The following is a 21842-nucleotide window of genomic DNA, read 5'->3' as shown; positions in this document are numbered from 1 at the left end:
CTGATGTTCCCAAATTATTTAAACAGATTAATCAAAGTGTCTGACATATCCTTCCTGAACTTTTGCTCTGCCAAAGAAAAGGATCTTCAGGCTGATAAATAATTACAAGTGTACATTACAAGTATGTTATATCTTTATCAGAATTGAAGCATGGTCAAACAGAGTCCCTCTGATTTTTGGGTGTACTGGAATACATTCTTTTTGCAGCTGGTGAGTTTAATTGGAATGTGATTATGCATCATTAAAAGTCTCCGAGCTGAGTGGTGAGTCTTTTAATCATTCCACATGCTCCCCTCTGACTTGTAGTCTCCTGCGTATTGTGGTGGATTCCAGTTCAGTTTCCACCAAGTCTTTTCTTCATGGTCACATGGGGTGTATATTGTCCCGAGGGGCGGGCGGTAAGGAGTGGTCCAGGGCAGCAGCGGGGTCGCCCTGTGTGACGGCGAGGGTGGCCTGCTCCGGCAGTAGGCTGGGGTCTGTCAGGATGGCCGTGCTGGTACTCAGGAGACGGAGTGAACTCAGAACCACTGAGAGGAGCGATAAAGAGATTGCAGTTGATGTGAAACTCCAATGGGAAACATATGGATAAGACCAATGCTGACAGACTATGGATAGCTGCTGTAAAAATGTGGGTTTAGCACTGCATCGAGGAACCAGTTGTACTGGACTTACTGGGTCTCAGGGAGGGAAGGGAACAGTGTTGGTCCAGCCAGGACAGAGTGGATCGACACAGGTCCTCCACACTGGCAGTGGACACCATTCCATTATAGGACTCAAACAGCGGCTCGATGATGATACTGAACTGACACTGAGTTGAGGAAACAAGTCTGGCTCATTCAAACAATAGAGTTCATCAATTCTCTTCAGCTGTCAACGTTACTGAATTGATATTAAGCATTGCATTGTGTCTCAAATGATGTGTCCATAGCTAAGTGTTTTATTGTACTGGTGTTATTCTATAGCTTCCTTGTTGTCCACAAATCCCAGAAAAGAACAAAACCATGTAAGTCTGTCTTTCAATACTTTCCGACGTACCCTGTATGCAGCACTGAACCAAATCTGTTAGGTTCCTACCATGGACATAAAACATTAAAAACAGATCATATTTAGTTTAATTTTCAAAAAAGTTTAGTAATTTCCTTTAACAGCTGGGCACTGAATTGTTTAGCAAATGTTACTCAAACAGAATTAAATCATCAATGTGTTGGGGACTATTTTCAGCAGTGGATTAATACACATTGGGTGTGCTACTGATTATTTACAGCAACAGGACGGTGCATGTGATCAACTCAAAATAAATTACACTGTGCATGTCTACTGTTATAAAGGAACATGTCTTCAGTGCGGCTCACTGATGTGTTGTTTGAAACAATGGAGCTCTACGGCACAGAGGAATAAGATATATCAGGTTTTGCCTTTACAGACTTGTTAGTAGAATCAGTTCATTGGTGGTTTTGGTCTTTTAATGGGATTTGTTGATTTGTTTGATCATCATACTTACTCTTTAATGGTTATTTCATATATAACATTGAAAGTGTGTGGCTCACTCTTTTGGAAGCAGTGATAAACAAGTGGTTGACAAAAACTAAATGCGTCATTGTTGAATAGAACTGTCTATGAAGAGACTAGAAAATGAGCAGTCAAACATAAGGTACATATTGCTATCATGGCTCTATGTAAGTGGAAAAGTTCCTCTCTCAGAACTGTGTGTTTTTAATTTGGAATATCAGAAGTCAGATAAACGCACAGCCCCTTAAGGAACCATAGAAAATACCTTAATATTCATGGAAAGAAAACAGCCTGAAGGTGTTTTTGTGCAACACACTAAGATGATAAAATCGTAATCTAATCTTCTTATCTTGCCTGCAAGATAAGGGCAGCAGTAACAGATCTGGTGATCATTAAGGAAAGAGCTATGGATTAATATCACAATATTTTTTATGCAACTGGCATTTGCAACATACAGGCATTTATTTTAGCTGCCTGATTACACTGAGATGAATAATGTGCTTTGTATGAATTAAAACTGTTATTATACTTAAATCTGTACAAAGACCAGGTTTTGGTCACTTACCATGTGCATTGTACCTTTCAGAGTCGCATTATTATTTGTGCAACTAGTTCATTTGGATTCAAAGAAAAAGGTCGAACAAAACAAAATTTGATAAGTCTGAAGGAGCTAGTTGATGCTGCAGCCAACAACTGCACAGTACAGAAACATACAGGACATACAGGAACAGATGGGTACATTTTGTACTTAATGCAGGATTATAATATATACGTTTTTTAAGGCGTGTTTGTGGCAGTGTGATGTTTTAATTAACCAGGTTTACATTCATAAGGATACGATCCAGAACTTCCAGTTTTGCAGTGTCTGCGCCTGAACGTACTCTCTGAACTTCTGCCTCATGTGGTCGAAACGCTGCCGTGTGATTGGCACGCCAGTGGCTGGCAGCTGCTGCTGGCACACACTGCAGGAAGAGACGTACTGAGTCAACAAAGCAGTGCAGGGCATCTTCATATCAGCAGTACCAATGAGTAATATTACAGTTTTTCTCAATTGTTTACACACAAATACTGGTACTTGAGACACAATGACCACAACATGTAACTCATGCACCAACCCCCTGAACCAATTCTGCTAAACTACAAGCACAATTCCTGCTTTACACTCAAATTGCAGTTCTAAAACACACTTTTTTCAAAACACTACACACAATTCTCTGTATTTGGCACAATTTTCATGAAGAATTACATTGTGAACATTGTTTTGAATGTAAAGTTTCATTTTGCAGGAGAATTGAGGGGTTTTGCCCATTGTGTGTGTGTTTTTTGATTTGTGTGTAGAGTTCTGAGAGTATGAGGCATGCTTTCAGAAAATGTGTGTAAACAATCTAGAAAACTGTAAAGGTCTAGTGTTTAACATTTGAAGGATCGATTGGCAGAAATTAAATATATAACATGGTTTCATTAGTGTAAAATCACCTGAAGATAGGAATGGTTATGTTTTTGTTACCTTAGAATGAGCTGTTTATATCTACAGACATGGGGTCCACCTTATTGCACCGCTGTATTTCTACAGTAGCTCAGAAGGAATAAATCAAACACTGGCTCTAAATAGGGGCGTTCATGTTTTGTGCGCATTTCACAGCTACCATAGTTTCTCCTTCACGCTTGGGAGCAGAGGGTGAAGCGATAGAGTTACAATCTACAATCACGCTGTTAGATGCCAGTAAATCCTACACACTGGTCCTTTAAAGGATAGGTTTGGTCTGTATTAAAACAATAGTCAGGTGCTCATATGTACATTGAAACAGGTTATGCTTGCTGTAATCATTCCTACTGTTCCTACTGGCCATTAAAGGGCAACACTGGTCCTTTTAATGGCCTTTTTAGTGGATTTAGTAGCATCTAGTGTTGCATCTAGTTACACATTGCAACCTACTGAGTACCCCTTCCACTGTCCCTCACTTTCCAAGCATTTAGAAGAAACCACGGTGGCTGAGAAACTCTCAAAAAACATGAAAGGCCCTATCTAGAGCCAGTGTTTGGTTTGTCCCTTCTGGGCTACTATAGAAACATGGTGGTTCAACATGGCAGACTCCATAGGACAAGACCCACTCCCTCTGTAGATAAAAGAGGCTCATTCTAAGGTAACAAAAACAGAGACTCATTTTCAGCTGATTGTACACTAATTTATACATACATACCTATGAATTTTATGTTACATTTCTGCCAATAGATCCTCCAACATCATATACACTGTTCCTTTAAGAGATCCCTCCCTTCCAATGGAGGTGGGTGGGGGACAAAATCCACAGTCCCAAAAACGTGAACCTATCCTTTATATTAAAAATATCACCCTGATATAATATTAAATGAAAATATCCATCCAATCCTATTGGACATGTATACACACACACAGAAGTCAAGCCTAGCTAAAGGTCTCACTTGATGGCAGAGTTCAGGAGCTGGATCTCCTCTCTGAGTCTCTGAGCCTCCTCGTGCAGCTGAGCTCTCTCCTGCTGCATCTTACTGATGTACTCAGCAGTCTTCTGCAGCGTAGTGGCTTTGCTGATCTGTGCCAACAGCCAGAGGAATGTCAGCAACACACCACAATTATTCTCAAATATTCAATATTACTGTGGTAACATGTTTCCCTAGCTGCATTTGCATCTCACATAGTTTTGCAGAGAAACTGTGCATCAACTCAACTCTCCGCCCCCACCTTTCAGCACATCTATCTCTAATGCAGCTGCACATCTTTTAACAGTACCTTTATGCTCGGCTGAGAGCTGAGTGTTGTCACAAGATTATGTAAAGTGTCAAAACCCAGTTTGATGTTGAAACGCCTCTTCTGCTCTGCAGAGATGTGAGTTATCCTCCTGGTCTCTGTTTGCTGCAGATAACACAGCATAGAAACATTTACTTCACACCACACAGCCAGATTCACATACTGGGTGAATCAGTTCCTATATTTTTCCCTCTTCACATGTTTAGACTCAACAAGGACTTTATTCTTTTCATATTTAAAAAAATATTCAATGCCTTGCTGTAGTATGTGAAAACGTATATATATGTAAATTAAATGAGATAGCCTGTCCTACCTTACTTGATTCTATCTTTCCGTGTACCGAGAAGCCTGAGTGTGAGGACTCAGGGTTGGAGGCTTTATCTAAAGGGTTTGGCGGTGATGTTTGGCCTGGATGTCCTGAAAAATTAACTAACAGAAAGACAGAAAACAATATATTTTCCTTGTATTTGTAGGGAAAGCAGATGACCTCTACATGCACAAATCATCACCATGTACATTATTCATATGCAGTAGGCTATAAAATGACTGTGGATGCTGAAAGAGTTGGATTTCAGTTACATTTTTTTTTTTGCCCCAAGATGTTTTACAGCATATTCCTTGACAATGAACATGTTATCATTCAACAATCAAAAGAAGATGTGACTGCATTTGGAAAAAGTCAGATGTCGTTTTACTGCACCTGTTAAGCTGCTTCTCTCCGTGCCATAGAGCTGGACAGGAGATAGCTTCTCAGTCTTGGGAATGAGGAGGGTTGTTCCTGTGTGCGTGGAGCCGTGGGTGAGCAGGGCTGACACTGCAGAGCCTTTGGAGGTGCTGGCGTGGGGTCCACTGTGACCCAGGGTGGCACTCTGGCTGTGCAGAGGTGTCAGCACTGGGATCCCTGCGGGCCAACCAGCTGCGTGCTGCAGCTGCGATGAAGCTCCTCCAACATGTGAGCTGCTGCTCGACTGCTAAACAACACACAGTCTCTACTTAATAGTGCCTTTTTAAAACAGAAAAGATATCCCTATAGAGGATGTTAGACAAGTTGATAAGTAAGTTTCACTAGACACTTATATAGATGTAGGAAACTCTGGGACAACTGTTCTTGAACAGATGCTGCATTTTGATTTTGACCCTTCTTCCCTTTAGGTACGTTGAACAAAGTATAAACAAACTCAAACTCAAATTTCAAGCTTTTTATCATTATCTTTTATCCATTTTGGTAATGTTTTAGATTGCAGCCAACAAATTAGAGTGTGAAGTCACTGCGCCCAGCAAAGAAATAGTTTACAGCAGTAAAACCACATGTTTTATATTTTCAAGTACATATTTTCCAGTGCTAAGCTATGCTAACTAGTTGTAGCTCTTTTTTTTTAGCAAAGAGTGATATCGAACTTCTCATTTAAGTCTAAGCACTGCAAAAAAGGAATCTCTGGAAATGAGCCTTATTTTTTTGTCTAAAAAGAAGCATGTCAAGCATGTTTTGCATTAGAAGGGTAATCTTGTTTGAAGAAAATATATCTAACTTTGTCTTAATAAAGTATAACAGCTAATATTGAGTTCCAGCCATGAATTGCATAATATTCCAGCAGAGGAACATGATTATTTTCCTTTTTTTCAGAGTAAGAGTAAGGTGCCTTCATTTAAGACAAAGTCACTTATTTTTATTATACTGTTTGAAGAAATTGTGTCTTATTGTAAGATATTTTTGGTGCTCATTATTCATTTTAGATTAAGTTACAAATTCAAAAATTCAATATAGTGATCAAAATACTTTTATTATTTTTTATTTGAAGAAAGTCTATCTAAAATAACTGAGTTAGTCCATTACAGTCTTTCAGTGGCTAGATTTTTATGATAGTTTTAATAATTCTAGCCAAGCAAAACTGGCTTACCCCATTGGCAGATTTTTTTGCTCAATACAAGAAAATGTGATTATATTTAACAATATTTGGATTGTTTCTAGACGAGCTGTTTTTGCAGTATGGCAAGAAAACAAATCAGCACATTTCTAAAGATGCCGAACTCTTTCTTTAAGTGTTCTGCTGTTGAGAGGCTCGTGTTGACTCAGTTATCAACACAAATGAACACGTCTCTTGTGATACTAAAGGACAGGCTCACCGAGGAGCTGGGAGATGATGACCCCTGACCTTTGGCTGTCACTAGAGTAGTATCAAATCCTAGCGATGGCTTCCCTGAAAGCACAAAAACCAATAGTTAGTTTACTTCTTCTGACAGGAACATGATCCCACTCATTTTTTTCAGTAGATAAACTGAAAGTTTAGTTAAAGGACAGAACTGACTCACGTTCACGGGCGCCAGAGGAGAGCAGCTTAGCCAGGCAGCTAGTGGGTGTGGGTGAAGTGGACGGGGTGCCGGACAGAGCAACAGGGGGACCGGCTGTCCTAACTCCTCCTGTCTTTTGCTTGTGCTTCCCTCTGACCCCTGTAACAGCCACCTGCTCCGGGACTGAGAAGCAGTGGGCCGCAGTGACAGAGGGCAGCGCTGCGTGGACCGGGTCAGACACGGCAGCCGGGTAGCCGAGAGAGTGGCAGGGAGTCTGGGGGTACGTGTCCCCTGCGTGAGGGTAGCCATGAGCCTGGTGCACAGAGCCCTGGGTTCCCATGGTGGAGGCGGTGTGAGTGATGACAGTGGGGGTCACGCTGGTCGTTGTGTAGTAACCAAACTTGTGACATGGCAATGGGTACAAAAAAGGAACACTTGAAGAAGCCGGCTGCTCGATGCTGGTGTTATATGCTATAGAAACAGGCGGCTCAGGGTATGACTGATGTCCATATGGCATGGTGCCTGATATGATGCTAGATGTGTGGTATTCACCGCATCCCTGGTCCGGTCTGCTCTGGTCTGGCCGGTGGCTGGATGAGGAGGGCTGAGGCAAATTGTCAGATGACAGATTTGGCTGGAAAAAGAAAGATTGAGTCTATTTTACTGATTAAACAACCGTGCTATTAGTTGCTCATAAATGCGATACATATCACAAGCAGGGGGGAGCTGTTTATAGCAGCAGTACCTGAGCCAGCTGGGTGTCGATAAGTAGCTGAGGAGTTGTTACCACGGGGGAGGGAACCGAAGCAAACTCTGTGCTGGATGTGCTCTCAAAATAGCCACAGTCAGCAAAACCAGTCTGCTCCGTGGGCTGGCCCCGGTAGTTCATAAAGATATCTGAGGAAACCACACACACAGTCAGTTATGATGAAACTTTGAGCAGTTGGAACAGTTGGAATGATAGAAATTGGTTGGTTGAGTTTTAGTCAACACAATTATCCTTCGAAAACCCCTCCAAGTGTCATATTCCCTCATTCCCTGCTACATTAATTGCTTTGTAATCAAGCTTTGGCAACACAACATAAACAGTATATGCATATGTACCTCAGTCTACGCACAGTACTTGAATAGACCTTTTTCACAGCAGCCATATTGACATGAAATAGAGGGCTAAAGACAGGTGTTACCAAGGAAACTATGGTTCTTTTCCATTCAGGTCAAACAGTCAGGATGCGGCTATTGTGCATGTCGGCTCACTGGAAAGGCTCTGCTGCACTAAATGGAATGGAACCTTAATTAGTATCCTTAGAAACACCTATGTTCACCCTACTAGTTAATTTCAAAATGCTGTGAAAAAGGTCTATCTACTCCTTCTTTCTTTCCTCTATTTAAACAGATAAAATTGCCTCTGAGATAAAAACGAGAACAAATTATTTTTAAAAGCTTGCAAAGTAGGCAATAAATGCAAATTTCGGATAATAAATACAATACATAAAAAACAGAAGCAGGCCAAGAAAACTGTCACTGTATTTAATCCAGAATATATCTACATTATTTGTTTACTCGGGCATAACAAGCCCTAATGAGACACAATAGTATCTGACCACTGACTTCACTTCAAGTTCATACTTTCACTACAAGCATTAGATGTGAATATTAGATCCAAAGGCTAAACATGTTTTGGTATTAAACTTAATCTAGGGTCAGCTTTTGAAGGATGAAAAAAGGTCAGTCTGTGGTTTGATATTACAGTCACTGGCTTAATTTCAGAAAGCCAAACAACAAAACAGAAAATAAGAGCACAGAGCCAAAAAAATCAAACAACAAGTCACCGTCCAAAATGAAGCTCTCTGTATGAGCTGGTCGTTCAGGGTATTTGCTTCGTATCTGCCAGGTCACATATTTCTGGAGCCACGCTGGCAACAGACTGCAAGCTGCCATCTGTTTAAAACAGTTTCTTCACATCTGACATTACCAAATTCAAACCAAGGTTTGACCAGTTGAGGAGACAAATATTAAATCAGTCTTCATGCCTCAGTCATAGAAACGTTGATTTCTGCTTTCCTTAACACATATTTTGGTATTTTGAATCCATCATGATACAAGCTCTGTAAACACAAGGCAGAAAGTGTGGCACAATCTGAAAATACATACCGGTATGTCTGTGTTTTCATCTCAGTAAGGAGAAACTATGGGCATAACATGCTGCCTCAGACAGGTCATCTGTATTTCCATTTCACAGAGGCACAGAGGAAGACTCTGCATAAATTATACTCATGGCAGTGTCGCTCTGACAGACACTCACTAGCTCCCTGAACCTTGTGACCAAGAGAGAGGCAGACAGCTGATCCCTCAGGACTCTGCCAGTGCTGTGAGAACAAACAGCTACACACACACACACACACAAACCCACACACATATTACAGCAATGGGCAGCAGGTTGCCTCTGGGTTACAAAGGCTGACTTGTAGAAACAGGGCTGCTGGATTGCCTCACTGAAAGTAACAGAAAGGCCAAAACAACCACAGCCATTGTGCCCCTGAGCAAGGAACTAAACTCCAACCTGCTTCCTCCCTCCTGCCTGAAGCTCCACAGCTCTCTGTGTCTAGCTGCGGGCTAACTGTCCACTCTGAAGAGGAAAGTAGCCCTGGGCATAAAACTTTCCCTGCCTCTCACACTCTAAGGGATGCATCATTATCAAGGATTCATATATAAAACGACTCAGGGGTCAGTGATTACAGAATTAATTCACAATGAATATGCACCAAAACACATTCAATTCTGGTCAGGTTTTCATTAAATGTATACTGTTGCTTTATCATGAATTTATTCCACTTGAAAGTTAGACCGACATGTTATCACCTTTTAAAGGTTCTGTGTCGAGTATTTGACCTCTAGTAGTGCTATGGAGCTGTTTTTTTTATGCGTGGGTCCCAGTTTTATATTCATCTCTCTCTCTATGCAAGCATACAATATGTCAAACACAATCCCCTCAATGATTTCACACTAGTCCTATAATCTACAGGTGGTGGTAATGTGCCAAGATATGCAGCAATGTGCCAACAAAGACGGGGAAGAAAAAGACGAATGACGGGATGGATGTAAACAATTCTGTATTTAAAATACAAATCGCCTTTGCAAATGTTTTGTGAGGAAGGAAATGCACTCAACACTCTACAGGGTCCCTTTAAAGTCCAGGTGAAGTTAAAAATGTTATTTTAACACTTTAAGAATGTATCCTCAGTTATATTGTACCCCTATTTAACAATTTACAAAAACTCAATTTCTTTGTATTTTCATATCAAAATTCATATCATTTTGTCTTCCTGTATATATCTATAAATATGAACTTTGCTTTCATGAACTAACCGATTTCGACCAATAATATTATGACCTTCAACTTTCAGAGAGAAGACTTGTTTAGTTAGCAAGCTGGCAATTGCATGGCTCGACACCGGAGCGGAGTGTTTCCAGGGGCTGGGCCTCACTGATTACTATACAAAAACACAACTTTATCAGTGATTTGGGTAAAACTGGATGATATTTTATGGAGAAATGATTGTCTGGGGTTCCCTCTGATGTCGTCTGGCCGCTCTGCCTCAACTCCACTAACTGCTAATGTAGCTGCTGTGGGGTCCAGCAGCCTCCCAGTGAACATGTCTTTCTGCCGTTTAGCAGGTAGTGTAAGTGGCTTTTTTTGTGTTTTTGCTGAAAACAGTTGCCTGCTGTGGGCGATAACTTAACTGATGAAAGCAGCATGGGTGAATCAAAACATTAAAATTGTGAGCTGAAAGACACTAAAACGCTTCAGAGAGCTGAGGGAAACTGAGGAGTCGGGTGATAACTCTGTGGGTTCATCACTACGAGTAACAACCTTTCACATTACACCTATTCATTTGTTATGATGAAAATGTTGATTTAATCAATAACCATAATAACTTGCAGGAACATGTATCAACAAACAAAGTCAGGCTTCAAAATGAGATCAGAACTATCTTCTTCAGGACTTTAAACAGAGGTAATCAAGACCTTGTTTTTGGAGAGGGAAATTCCACCATCTCCCAGACCATCCCTTTATTTTCCCCAGTCTCATAAGGTGTCCCAGAGTCAGGGGTTGTGGTTACATACATCCTCTTCCACTTCCCCATTCTCCCAACTCAACCCTGCCTTTGACCCCCCTTCAACCTCTGAGGACCAAAAAAATACTGCAGACACTGCACATAAACAAAGGAGTCACTTGGGAACAGATATTTGACGCAAAACAATAAACACATCCAAAATGCATTGTTAAAACATCTGCATTAAGTAATTTAATCTTAAATTCGGATTTAAAGACCTAATACAGGAGTACATTACTTCATTTTGACTTTTTTGCAGTGTGTCTGAGTGGGAAAATGTAAATCAGTGTACTGTATAAGTGCCTAGAATTGTAACTTGTCAGAAATATACAGACACTCTCAGGCTGAATTTGACATGACTTTAAAACTTTGATACATCAGTTCAGGATCAGTTCAGACTTTTTCCATCAGCTATGAAATATATTTATTTGCACTAGCTCAAGCACACATGTACCACACTGTCATTGAATAATTAACTATGCTGGACAAAAACAAACAGTTGAAACTGGATGGATACTGCAGTAAAGCAAAAGGGGGGATATTGATCTGCTGCCACACTATGACAACACATGAAGATCCCACTGGCAAACAAACTGACAGACAGACAGACAGACAGACAGACAGACAGACAGACAGACAGACAGACGGGTGGATGGGTAGAGAGTACCTGGTATATCCATGAAATCATCCAGATTGGGCTGCAGTGGAGTCAGGCCTGGCTGGATTATATCAGCATTGCTCGTGTATGCTGAGAAGGAAGAGAACATAATAAGTGTGTGAGTGCATCTGTCACCGTGTCTGTCTTGTGTGTGTGTTTTTCTAAAGGTTTTTTCATCACAGGGAATTTCCTTATTTGTAGAGTGAGTTTCTTTGGCTGACCTAACCCATGTGACCATCAACTGCACCTAGTGACAGAAGTGTGGCAGTGGCACAAAACATTAGAGGCCCTAAAAAAGAAGCTTTCTATAACTTTAAAACAATACTTCAACATTTTAGGAAATGCACTTATTGGCTGTCTTGTTGAGAGTTAGATGAGAAGATCAATACCACTCTCATATCTGTCCATTCAGTACAAGGCTACAGTCTGCAGCCAGTTAGCTTAGCATAAAGTCTGGAAAGGGAAACAGTTAGGCTGGCTCCATCTAAAGGGAAAAAAATCCACCTACCGGCACCTCTAAAGATCACTAACATATATCTCATTTGTTTAATCTGTGCAAAAACAGAAGTGTAAATGTATGTTTTCCAGGAAGCTGGCCAAGAAATAGTCCTGCATATAACACCAAATAACTACAAATTGTCATTTTTACACTTTGTACATATTCAACAAATGACACAAACATGACAAAAACATGTTACTTAGAGGTTGAAATTACACATCACACTGCTAATTTGAATTTTGTTTAGTTCTAAAATTTGTGGTCACTCACTATGTAACAGTGATTCAGTATAGTCAGATCAGTTTGAACATTCAGTGTAAGGATTTGTTCGCAGATATACTGAAAACCTCTAGTGGTGATAAGTGAGCTTTAGAGGCAGATTTAATCACATATTGGACAGAGCCAGGCTAGCTGTTTCCTCCTGTTTCCAATCTTTATGCTAAGCTAAGCGAACCAGCTGCTGGTTGTAGCCCTACACTGAATTCACAGACATGGAAGTTTTGTATCTACTCTTCTAGCGCAAGAGGAAGAAAACAAAAAAGCAATTAAGCATATTTCCTGAAAAGACAAATCTTTCCTTTAAATAATCATGTCGTATGTGTCCATGTCAAACCAGTGAGGAGAGCACAGACACAACACAAAATATTTCAAACTTTGTTGAAAAATGTTCATGTAAACAATCCCATCACTCAAAGTAAGACACTGACTGAGAAAATATGTTTTCAGGCTTTTCAAAACATTAAATATGACAGATTTCCTATGTCTGGATTTTCACATCTCACTATATTGCATATCCTCCTGTTAATGGCAGACATGGCCTAAAGCTAGGCTGATAAGTTTCGACAGTTATTTGATAAAAAATGAAAAATAAAGTAGACCCAGGAATTCATTTTCAGCCAAATGATGCATCCCAATGATAAATGCACAATTGTAATCTCATCATGCAGCTCACAGGCCACTAGTTGGGCATCCTTACTTTTAAACACTTTCAATCATATGATGCTACATTTGAGACTGACTTGAGACCAGTGCAAAGCCACTGTTGAAAGTTACTGATAATTCAGAGTGCTGACTACTCACTGTCGTGTCGGTCACTGGCCCAGGGACATGGCTTTTGTGTCATGGTGAACAAGGTGTCGGAGATGTCGGACAGAAGGCAGTCCAGGTCAAACATGTGGGCTTCCACCGGCACTGCCTCAGGCTCCTGGTACATCTGATTGGACCATTTCTCCAGTTTGGCTTGGCAGATCTGACCCTGGAGCACATCAGCCAGAGTTTATTAACGCTGCAAATCAACCTCTAGTGACATACCAACTAAATTCCTGATCTGTCCATTAGAGGGCTCCCTACAAGTAGCACCTAAAAGTGAGACATTGATGGCATTTGGTTCTCCTCACTTGTATATGTTCAACATTGGGTGTTGTATGGGAAGTGTGAAACGGTGATGACTTCCACAAAAAACTGAGAAATGCATGTAAACACCAAAAAGCTATATAATATGATTGGATGCTCCTTGTTCAATACCTATTTAGTTATGTGCAAAATTAGTAGATTCAGTTACCCTTAAAGATATGACAATGCCACATCACTAAAACACAATTTACATCCACAAAAACAAAATTACATGCGTATACCAATTGCATCTCCTCCACTATCGCATCTAGTTTCTACAAAATCAGCCAGCCAGAGACATGTAATTCCAAGTTTCCATTCTCCTCTTAAAAAAATCCAGTGAAAAACTTACAGAAAATGAAGCTCCAGTCTGGTCTTTTCCCTCCGTTTGAGATGCTTTGCTTTACTCTGATCTTCTTGTCTTTACCTCCACTTGTAAGTCTGAGGCCACATTTATAGGGAAGCCCAGATTGAGCCGGAAACTGTTTTGATTACGTCTAAGCACACGACATTCCCTCTTATAATTTATTCATTTACCTCTCGATTTGTTTTCTTTGAGGGAGAATGTAATTGTCCAAGTAGAAATGAGGTAAGATTGTTGTGTGCATATGCATGCGTGTGTGTGTGGGTGTGTGTGTGTGTGTCTGTGTGTCCGTGTGTACAGTGCATGATGAAAAAGCAGTTTTGACATATTGTTAAAAAACACTAGCCCCTTACAGGTTATCATTATGTTGGCTTTGTTCATTTCTTTATTTTGATGTCTCACCATTTCAATAAGAGCAGCAGCCTTTTGTCCCTGACCTAATTCTGGCAGTCACATTCACGTGCAAATGGGTAAACAGGCAGACCCGAGGCCCCTACCAACACAGACTGCGGCTGCGTCGGTCTCAGAGAAGAAAACAATATATACATGCATATGAGCACCTTGAAATGTCTCACTTCCGATAGGCGTTATTTACATTGTTTGAGGGATTTCCTGCACTTTGGTGGTGCATTACAATAAATGTCTCTTAATGTGAAATGAGAGTAAATAACAAATAAAGTACGCTGAAATTGTATAAAAAGAGATTATATTCAAATTATATAGGCAGAAATTAGATGAGGATTCTAATGCAAAACACCTCTTCCTTTTGTCTAAACTCGGGCTATTTCTAGCACAGTGGTTCCCAACCTTTTCCTTAAGGGACCCTTTGTACCATTGAGTAGAGTGACAACCCCTGACTAAGTGACATATTTTATGAATATTAGAGATAGGTTAGAGATAGGTTTTTCTGATGTTTTTAGGAACTTTTTGTTGACTTCTTGTTTTTATTTAACAATCATACATAATAGGCTACCTTTTTGACAAATTCTGCTCTGCAAATTAGCTCTTTGGTTATTTCAACTTTTCTAATGCAGGACGAGTCTGTTTGTCAGAGAGTAAAGGCTCTGTGAATATAGCCTGTGTTCAGGTCTTCAAAGTTTATATCTTAAATAATAATCTAAACTTTAAATAACAATTTAATTTAATTTTCTTCACAGAAATGAACAAAATGCTGAGATATAGGCCTGCTGTGTATATATTTGATTTTTATTTTTTAAATCAAGAAGGCCTCACCACCCTCTACTGGGGATCCCGACCTTCAGGTTGGGGGCCAGTGTTCTAGGACACACTTAAATCAATACTCTAAACTAGTGACTTCATTTGTGTTCTTTGGCAGCTAAATGCTAACATCAGCATGCTAATACGCCCACAGTGCTAACATGCTGATGTTTAGCAGGTAACATTTACCAGGTTTACCATCTTAGTTTAGTGTGTTAGCATGCTAACACTGGCAAATTAAAATCAAACACAAGTAACACAGCTGAGCTTCTGGTTCTGGGTGAAAAGTCAGGGGATCATCAGTAGGATTCATCCTCTGAGGAACATGAATGTCTGTACAAAATTTCATAGCATCCAATAGTTACTGAGATATCGGATTTTCAGTCTGGACCAAAGAGTGACCGATAGCCATCTCTAGGGCCTAAAAATCTAATGTTATTATTCTATCTTTATCAAAATACAGACTTCTTATAGATTGTACTGCCACTTCCCTGCTATTGCCCTTTATTTATGACTTGATTTTGTAACTTGGCAGGACTTAGTTTCACTCTCAAACTGCCTTTTAATTTTAATACGAGCACTGACAGTATAGTCTGTAATTTGAGTCTAGATTTGCACCAACGATGCCTGGTGAAAGTAGATAAAGCTAATTTATCCACGCAGATCAGAGTGTTAAAGATTTTATGAGTATGGGGCTGATACTAAAAATTATATAGCCTAGATTGGGGCTTTGAGAGCTGGAAACTGCTGTAGAGTATATGACATAGACACTAACATTACAAAAACAACCCCTGGGTTTTACTGAGCTGTTTTTCCCAGCCATTGCACGTAATCAGTTTAGAGAAAGGCGAGATAACGCTTTGGGATCACGGAGCATAAAAACCTGGTTTAGAGATCTTTGACCTGTCAACTACATGCTGATACGTGCCCTTTGAAGTGCCGCACAATACACAAAGAGTTTGGGCCACAGACAGGCTGATACTGTCCTAATTGTGACCTCAGTTAAAACCTTGACTTCCAATGACACAGTAAAGTGAATAAAAACAGAGGAATTGGTGATGCCAGAGGTGAAAGAGGGGATAGTGGGATGAGACAGTGAGCTGCGAGGACACATGTCAAATTCTCATGTGAATACTATCATGAATGAGGTGCTTCCCCAGGGTCCCTCCCTCTCTTTTGCCTTTCTCCTACCTCTCCTCTTTCTATCGTTATCTTTTGTTTGTCTCTGCCACCGTGACGTCACTGTCATACTCGCTGCCCCTCCACTGCTCAACTTTTTCAAAGCGCTGCTTAAATGACATTCAATTCTGCAGCTATTTCACTTGAATAAAGAAAAAGCCTGGCGGGGTGTTGGAGGTATTGTCGCTGCTGGCAATCAATATGTGTCAAGAGCCTACAAATGCCAGGCCATGACGCAAGTTGTTTTGCACGTTTCTGTTTTCTTTTTCCTCCCCTTTTTTTCATCCTCTCCTTTCCTCTCTAGTTAACAGAGGGAGGCTAGATCCATGTGCTAAAAATAGCTGCTTGGGGGACTTTGATGATCATATGTTGAGCTCTGCATTCTGCATTCAAAAGTAAACAACGCTAGCAGGTCACCGGCACTCACGCTGACGCCTGGGTCAATCAGCCAACTTCGGTTTTCAAAGGTCAAAATCAATATTTGTCTACATTAGTGTTATTCCACAACTTATAGAGAGACAGACAGTAAAATAATATGAAAGCAGGACTTTTTTCATACCTCCTGTAGCATTGACAGAATATCATCCTTCTTTTTCTGAAGCTGCAAAAGACAAGAAGAGAAACATATTTTTATCTGGAAATAAACTACAGTTTACAGCCATTGTAGTAGCAGGTATAATATTTACCACGTTCACCAGCTTAGTTTAACCATTTTTCATGCTAAAATTTGCTAATTAGCAATAGACATCTAGTACAGCTGAGACTGATGGAAATGTTGCTATTTACAAGGATACAGTCATACAAGCTAATTTCATTGTCATTTTACAATGAAGGGTTGTATAATGAAATTCTGGTTATAGTTTCTGTTATGCTACTCATAAAAACAAAACACATATACATTTAACAGTTGTACACAGTCGGAAGGAAACTAACGATTATTTTCATTATCAATCAATCTGTCCATCATTTTTTTGATTAATCAAGAACGTTTGGTCCAAAATATGGCAGAAAATGTTCCCAAAATCCAAGGTGACATCCTCAAATGTCTTACTTTGTCCACAACCCAAAGACATTCAGTTTATTGTCACTGAGGACTTAAGACAACTGAAAATATTCACATTTGAGAAGCTGAAATTTGAGAATTTGGAAACTTTTCTTAAACAATTACTCAAAGCCTTTAAGTGATTATCAAAATCGCTGGTGATTACTTTAATAGTCGACAACTAATCAATTAATCAACCAACTGTTGCAGCTCTAGCACATAGTCAATTTGATCAATAAGTCATAATAATACAATTTTTACAGTACATGATGGAGTGCTGAGGATGAATTAAGTGGTCTCACAGCCAGGGGAAGAAGCTGTTCTAAAGTCTGGTGGTACAGCAGCGGGTACTTCTGTACCGCTTCCCAGATGGCAGCAGGGTGGACAGCCTGTGGTTGGGGTGGGTGCTGTCTTTAATTATTTATCACTACTAGAATCAGAATCAGGATTTTTGGGAAGTAGATTTTCACTTACATGGAATTTGCTTTGGTATTTTGGTGCATAACAGTAAACATAGTATGTGTAAAATATAAAAAGTATATATGGTCATAAACTTAAGTATTGGGCAGTGATGGGGCTGCAAATCACCAAAGTTACAACAATTCGTCTTGAGGGGCTTCTAACATTAACTCAGCTTGTTTCTTTGATAACTTAAGATCCAGACATCTGATGACTAAAATCCTAAAATATAGTTAACAATGACCAAGATCTAAAGTGTATCATAAAAATTTTGCTTAAAACTGGATAAAAAGTCAATTTATGACAACCCCATCGCATGCACAATGGGGGTATGACGGTATTGACAGGAGACTGGTGGAACGCATCGTTACAGGAATAAAATGACAGATTTCTCTGGGTTTGAACATTGCTGGGATAATGTAGTCTAATGTTTAAATACAGATGTTACATATATCTTTAAATGGGTGTGCTTTGAAGTACGTTTTTTGTTGTTGAGGCTTTTTGACACTGATATGAATATAGGTGTGCCTTGAGATTTTGGCTTGCCCTTTGGTGCACCTTGGGGACAAAAAGTTTGAGAACCACGGCTCTAGGGACGTTGAATATCTGTAACCAGTTTTGCAGCAACCAATCCAGTAATATCAATTTATGTCACTGTGAACAACACATGTCAACTTGCTTGAGGCTCTAGAGGAAAAGTCTGGGAATTCATCCTCTGGGGACCACGAATGTCTCTACAAAGTTTCACATCAATCGAACCAGTAGCTGAGGTATTTTAGTCTGGACTAACCAACAGACCAAATAAGAATATACGACAGATGAAATTGGTGTTCTGTAAAAGTGAGTGCAAAAGAGTGCTCACCCTCTTCTTATAGTAAATCCTCCATTTGTGATATTCCTTGATCACCACCTCAATCCTTCGCTTCCAGTAGCTGCCCTCTAATACAATCGCCTGTTGAAATACCAAGCAGTTAACCGTCTGTACAGAGTGAATCATACAAACGTTAAATCTCATCAGTGTACAATAAAAAAAAAAAATACACATTAATGTTTTCCACTGAATTTGGAACCATGTGTAGATTAAAAAGACCCCAACAGTCTGACTCTATTAAAAATACATCGCCTCCTGTGACACAAATCACTCACTTCAGGCTTTCGGTGTGAATCGGCCTCCGAGCCCTCCAGCGGTGTGACAAACCCACACACTGGGTTCTTCCTCTTCTCCACATCTAAACAGAGCAGATACAGAGCAACATAATCAACAGTTTTCCAGCTGTTCGAAGAGAAAACATTTATTTTCTTACCATGGTGTCTTATTGAATGCAGCTTGTGGATTACTGTTCAATTCCTTATTTATGTTTAGTTGTTCTTCTCTTTTGAGTCCTTGTCTAACATATTGTGCTGTGTTTGGCAGTAATGTCCTGCTTCATTATTAATGGAGGGATGTTAAAGAATATGCATAGAACCGAGAGAGGAGGTGGAAAGCGGTGGACTCACACTGAATGAACCAAGCTCTCCAGATGGCGTTGTTCAGACGGATCTTATCCCTCCACAGCAACCGCAGACCCTTGAAAGACTTCCACTTGGGAGAGACTATCTTACCACTGCAAAACAAAACCAAAAGGAAACAGTTTCGTCAAATTAGTGTATTTTTTGTTCCTTCCATTGAAATAAAAGTGGGACAAACATTAAAATGAGATTAAATGAGATACTCTTTAGAAGAAAATGGACAGAGTGGAAAAGAATCAGTAACCTCACCCCTGTTGGAAAAGTGTCCTGATTTTGACTAATAGTGCCCAATCAGCTTATTCACCAGTGAACCAGCGGCAGGCTGTTTGCATTTTTTTTTCCCAGTGTCCCTCAGCCTGCTGAGTGCTGAACAGAAGCCCCCTAATGTGAGGTGCTCGGGGAGTTGCTAGGAAGCCAGGAGGTGTGTTTCATTTTCAACATACTTTTAATGGAGTGACATCGGTGCATGTCACACACTCCAAACCAGCAGACAGCATGTCACCGAAAAAAACAACCTTTTAGGAGATAACAATTAACAGCAGTCTGGTTAATGACAAATACTGTGCAGCAGAGGAGCAGGTTGCACAAATACACTCTACCTGCTGAACATAATACTGTATATACCATACATATATCACTTAGATGTGAAAAAAAGCATACAGTTTATGTTTTTTGTTCTTTATGTCGATGTACATTATGTGGTGTGTTGTACTGGTCACCAATCCTGGCTCAGGGCTTATTGTGCAACTATCAACAAACTACATATAATACAAAAAAACCTGACACAGTGACTGGTAGCAGAAATGTGGTCTTTGGGCCAAAGGTTGATGGCAACTCTTATAGACAAGTTGTTAAAGCAGGATTTAAAGACGTCCCTGCAAGAACGTGCTTTCTTTTCATGGTTTGCTCCGTCACTCAGAAAGAGAAACAGATTCAAAAACAGGGAATAAAATGAAAACAATTATTTTGATATCTCAGTTTAAAACCTCTGTGTGTAATAACTGATGATAATAAACACTAAAATAAGAGTGGGGTGAAGTCAAAGAGGCTCCCTAACTTAAAAAAAAAACCCACATAAGCCAGAGGCATCACTTGAGGATCTTCTCTCCTTTCCCTCAGTTACACTGTAATCATTGCACCGCTGCCAACTAGAATCAAAGTCCAGTTTTCAGTGAAGATTTTCCAAGCTGTTGCACAAGAGACTGCAAAATCCCTCTTCCAACACATCAAAACACATTACAACCCAACCCTAGCTATCAGTTTTAAAAACACACATATTTTATGTGGAGCTCCTCCTGTACACTGGGTAGTTTGTGGCTCATAAAAACATGTAAATCATAAACTACACCAAAACAGGTTCTTCTTTTCTTTTTATTCATTGCACTTTTTAATATGTGGGGCACCATTTTATCTGTAATCTTCAATATGAAAATCACTCTGGTTTCTAAGATCTCAATTTATTATGACGCATGCAAGCTTCTAATAACTTTTATGCACTTTTATTCCTGCAGATAAAAAGAACTGGAAATAATATGGTGCTTCTAGACTCATTTGACCCACCTGTAGGCCAGGGACATGCAGTCAAACAGGCGGGTCAGAGTCGGGTCGATGCTCAGGCTCCCGGAGCTGAGCGGGCCGTACCGGTACGTCTGGCACCACGTCCTGTTCACCGTGTCAAAGTCATATCTGAGAGAGCCGCCGCTTCTCCTCCTGCGCGGCGCGGAGTCGCTGTGGGGCGACGACACCATGAAGTGTCCGCTGTGGATGACCTGGCTGCGGGAGAGCGAGCCGGCGGACGCTCCGGTACCGGCCACCCGCACAGGTTCCCCCTCCGCCTCCGAGTCCGAGTCTGAGGAGTCCTGGAGCTGGCTCTGTCCGGCTGAACAAACTCTCCCTTTGCCCGCCATGGTGCGCTTTAATTCAGGGTCGGCTGTCCGTCAAACTGTGAACTTTCTCCTCAGCTGACTCCCCCGCCTCCTCCTCCTCCTCCTCCTCCTCCCCTGTTTTCTTCAGATAGTCCAATATTTCCTCCAACAAGTGCCGCTTGCTAACAGCAGTGAGGGCCCTCATCTGTCAGCTGAGAGACAACTGTGTCCGTCCACAGCTCTGACAGTGTGTGTGTGCACTGTTGTGTAAGAGCTACTATCATTATGTCAACTTCCTCTGGAGGTAAAGTCCTTCTAGCACCAATCACTGACGACTAATTATTAATAGGCCAACCCTAGTAGGAAATGTTACAGCAATTATGAAGATGGTTAGTTTTGCTGCTGATGGGACTTGTTGTTTAAAGTCCCTCTCCACTCAGAAATGCGGGGGGGGGGTTCCAGACTCTTTTGACTGGGGTGACACAAGTAGGGCACTGGCATTATGCAGGGGGTGGCATCAAGTATGTGTCTCAGATTTCACATACAGATTGCAGAGTACTTTAAAATACACAAGGTGAAAATAACACATTTATACCACATGCAAAGTAGGGCATGGTTTTTTTTGCCCTAAACTGCATGGGATCAGCATAAAGTGGTTCTGTAAAGGAGAGACTCAGAACCAATTTCATTCAGATATCTTCAGGTCAGAGGTCAGCGGATGCCTGATCATGAAAATGATAATGCCAGCTTTTCCATCGGCCAATCTTTGGAGCGTTTTTTAGACCCCTTCCCGACATGCTAGCACTTTTTTTGTTAAAAAATACCTGTGTATTCTGTAATATATTGTACACTTTCATCATACAACCCTCTGTTGTAAAATGAAAATAAATTATAAATACGTATATATATTATATAAAAGAGGGATCACATCCTCTTTTTAAGCGTATACCAGCTGT

General features: G+C 40.4%; 1 protein-coding gene across 4 annotated transcripts; it reads right to left on the bottom strand.

Moving 5' to 3' along the window:
• Positions 1 to 115: 115 nt before the first annotated feature.
• Positions 116 to 21139, bottom strand: LOC127363606 (carbohydrate-responsive element-binding protein). 4 transcript variants are annotated; one of them, XM_051400313.1, is made up of 17 exons: positions 20582 to 21137; positions 19010 to 19116; positions 18659 to 18741; positions 18375 to 18464; positions 16571 to 16612; positions 12939 to 13113; positions 11369 to 11449; positions 7329 to 7480; positions 6605 to 7217; positions 6419 to 6492; positions 4995 to 5265; positions 4608 to 4711; positions 4277 to 4399; positions 3952 to 4079; positions 2348 to 2471; positions 673 to 802; positions 116 to 527 (listed from the first exon to the last, which is right to left on the bottom strand). In XM_051400313.1, the coding sequence occupies exons 1-17, from the start codon at positions 20926 to 20928 to the stop codon at positions 364 to 366; spliced, it is 2808 nt and encodes a 935-aa protein (XP_051256273.1). In that variant the 5' UTR covers positions 20929 to 21137; the 3' UTR covers positions 116 to 363. The 4 variants fall into 4 exon arrangements, 3 of the variants coding, with proteins under 3 accessions (XP_051256273.1, XP_051256270.1, XP_051256271.1); XM_051400310.1 differs by having other exon boundaries at positions 4608 to 4723; positions 20582 to 21135; XM_051400311.1 differs by having other exon boundaries at positions 4608 to 4723; positions 4995 to 5262; positions 20582 to 21135.
• Between the last annotated feature and the right edge of the window lie 703 nt (positions 21140 to 21842).

Source organism: Dicentrarchus labrax, unplaced genomic scaffold (genome assembly GCF_905237075.1).
Source record: "Dicentrarchus labrax unplaced genomic scaffold, dlabrax2021, whole genome shotgun sequence".
In the NCBI taxonomy this organism is placed as follows: Eukaryota; Metazoa; Chordata; class Actinopteri; family Moronidae; genus Dicentrarchus; species Dicentrarchus labrax.
This window is presented reverse-complemented; position numbering and strand designations above follow the sequence as displayed.

Bases quoted from the DNA above. Each gene is read 5' to 3' on its own strand.
- LOC127363606 (XM_051400310.1), bottom strand. From the start codon at position 20,928: ATGGCGGGCAAAGGGAGAGTTTGTTCAGCCGGACAGAGCCAGCTCCAG. The intron at 13,114-16,570 runs GTATGAAAAAAG...GATGTGCTCCAG, and splicing joins TTCTGTCAATGCTACAGGAG to GGTCAGATCTGCCAAGCCAA. The intron at 7,481-11,368 runs GTACTCTCTACC...TGGTTTCCTCAG, and splicing joins TGATTTCATGGATATACCAG to ATATCTTTATGAACTACCGG.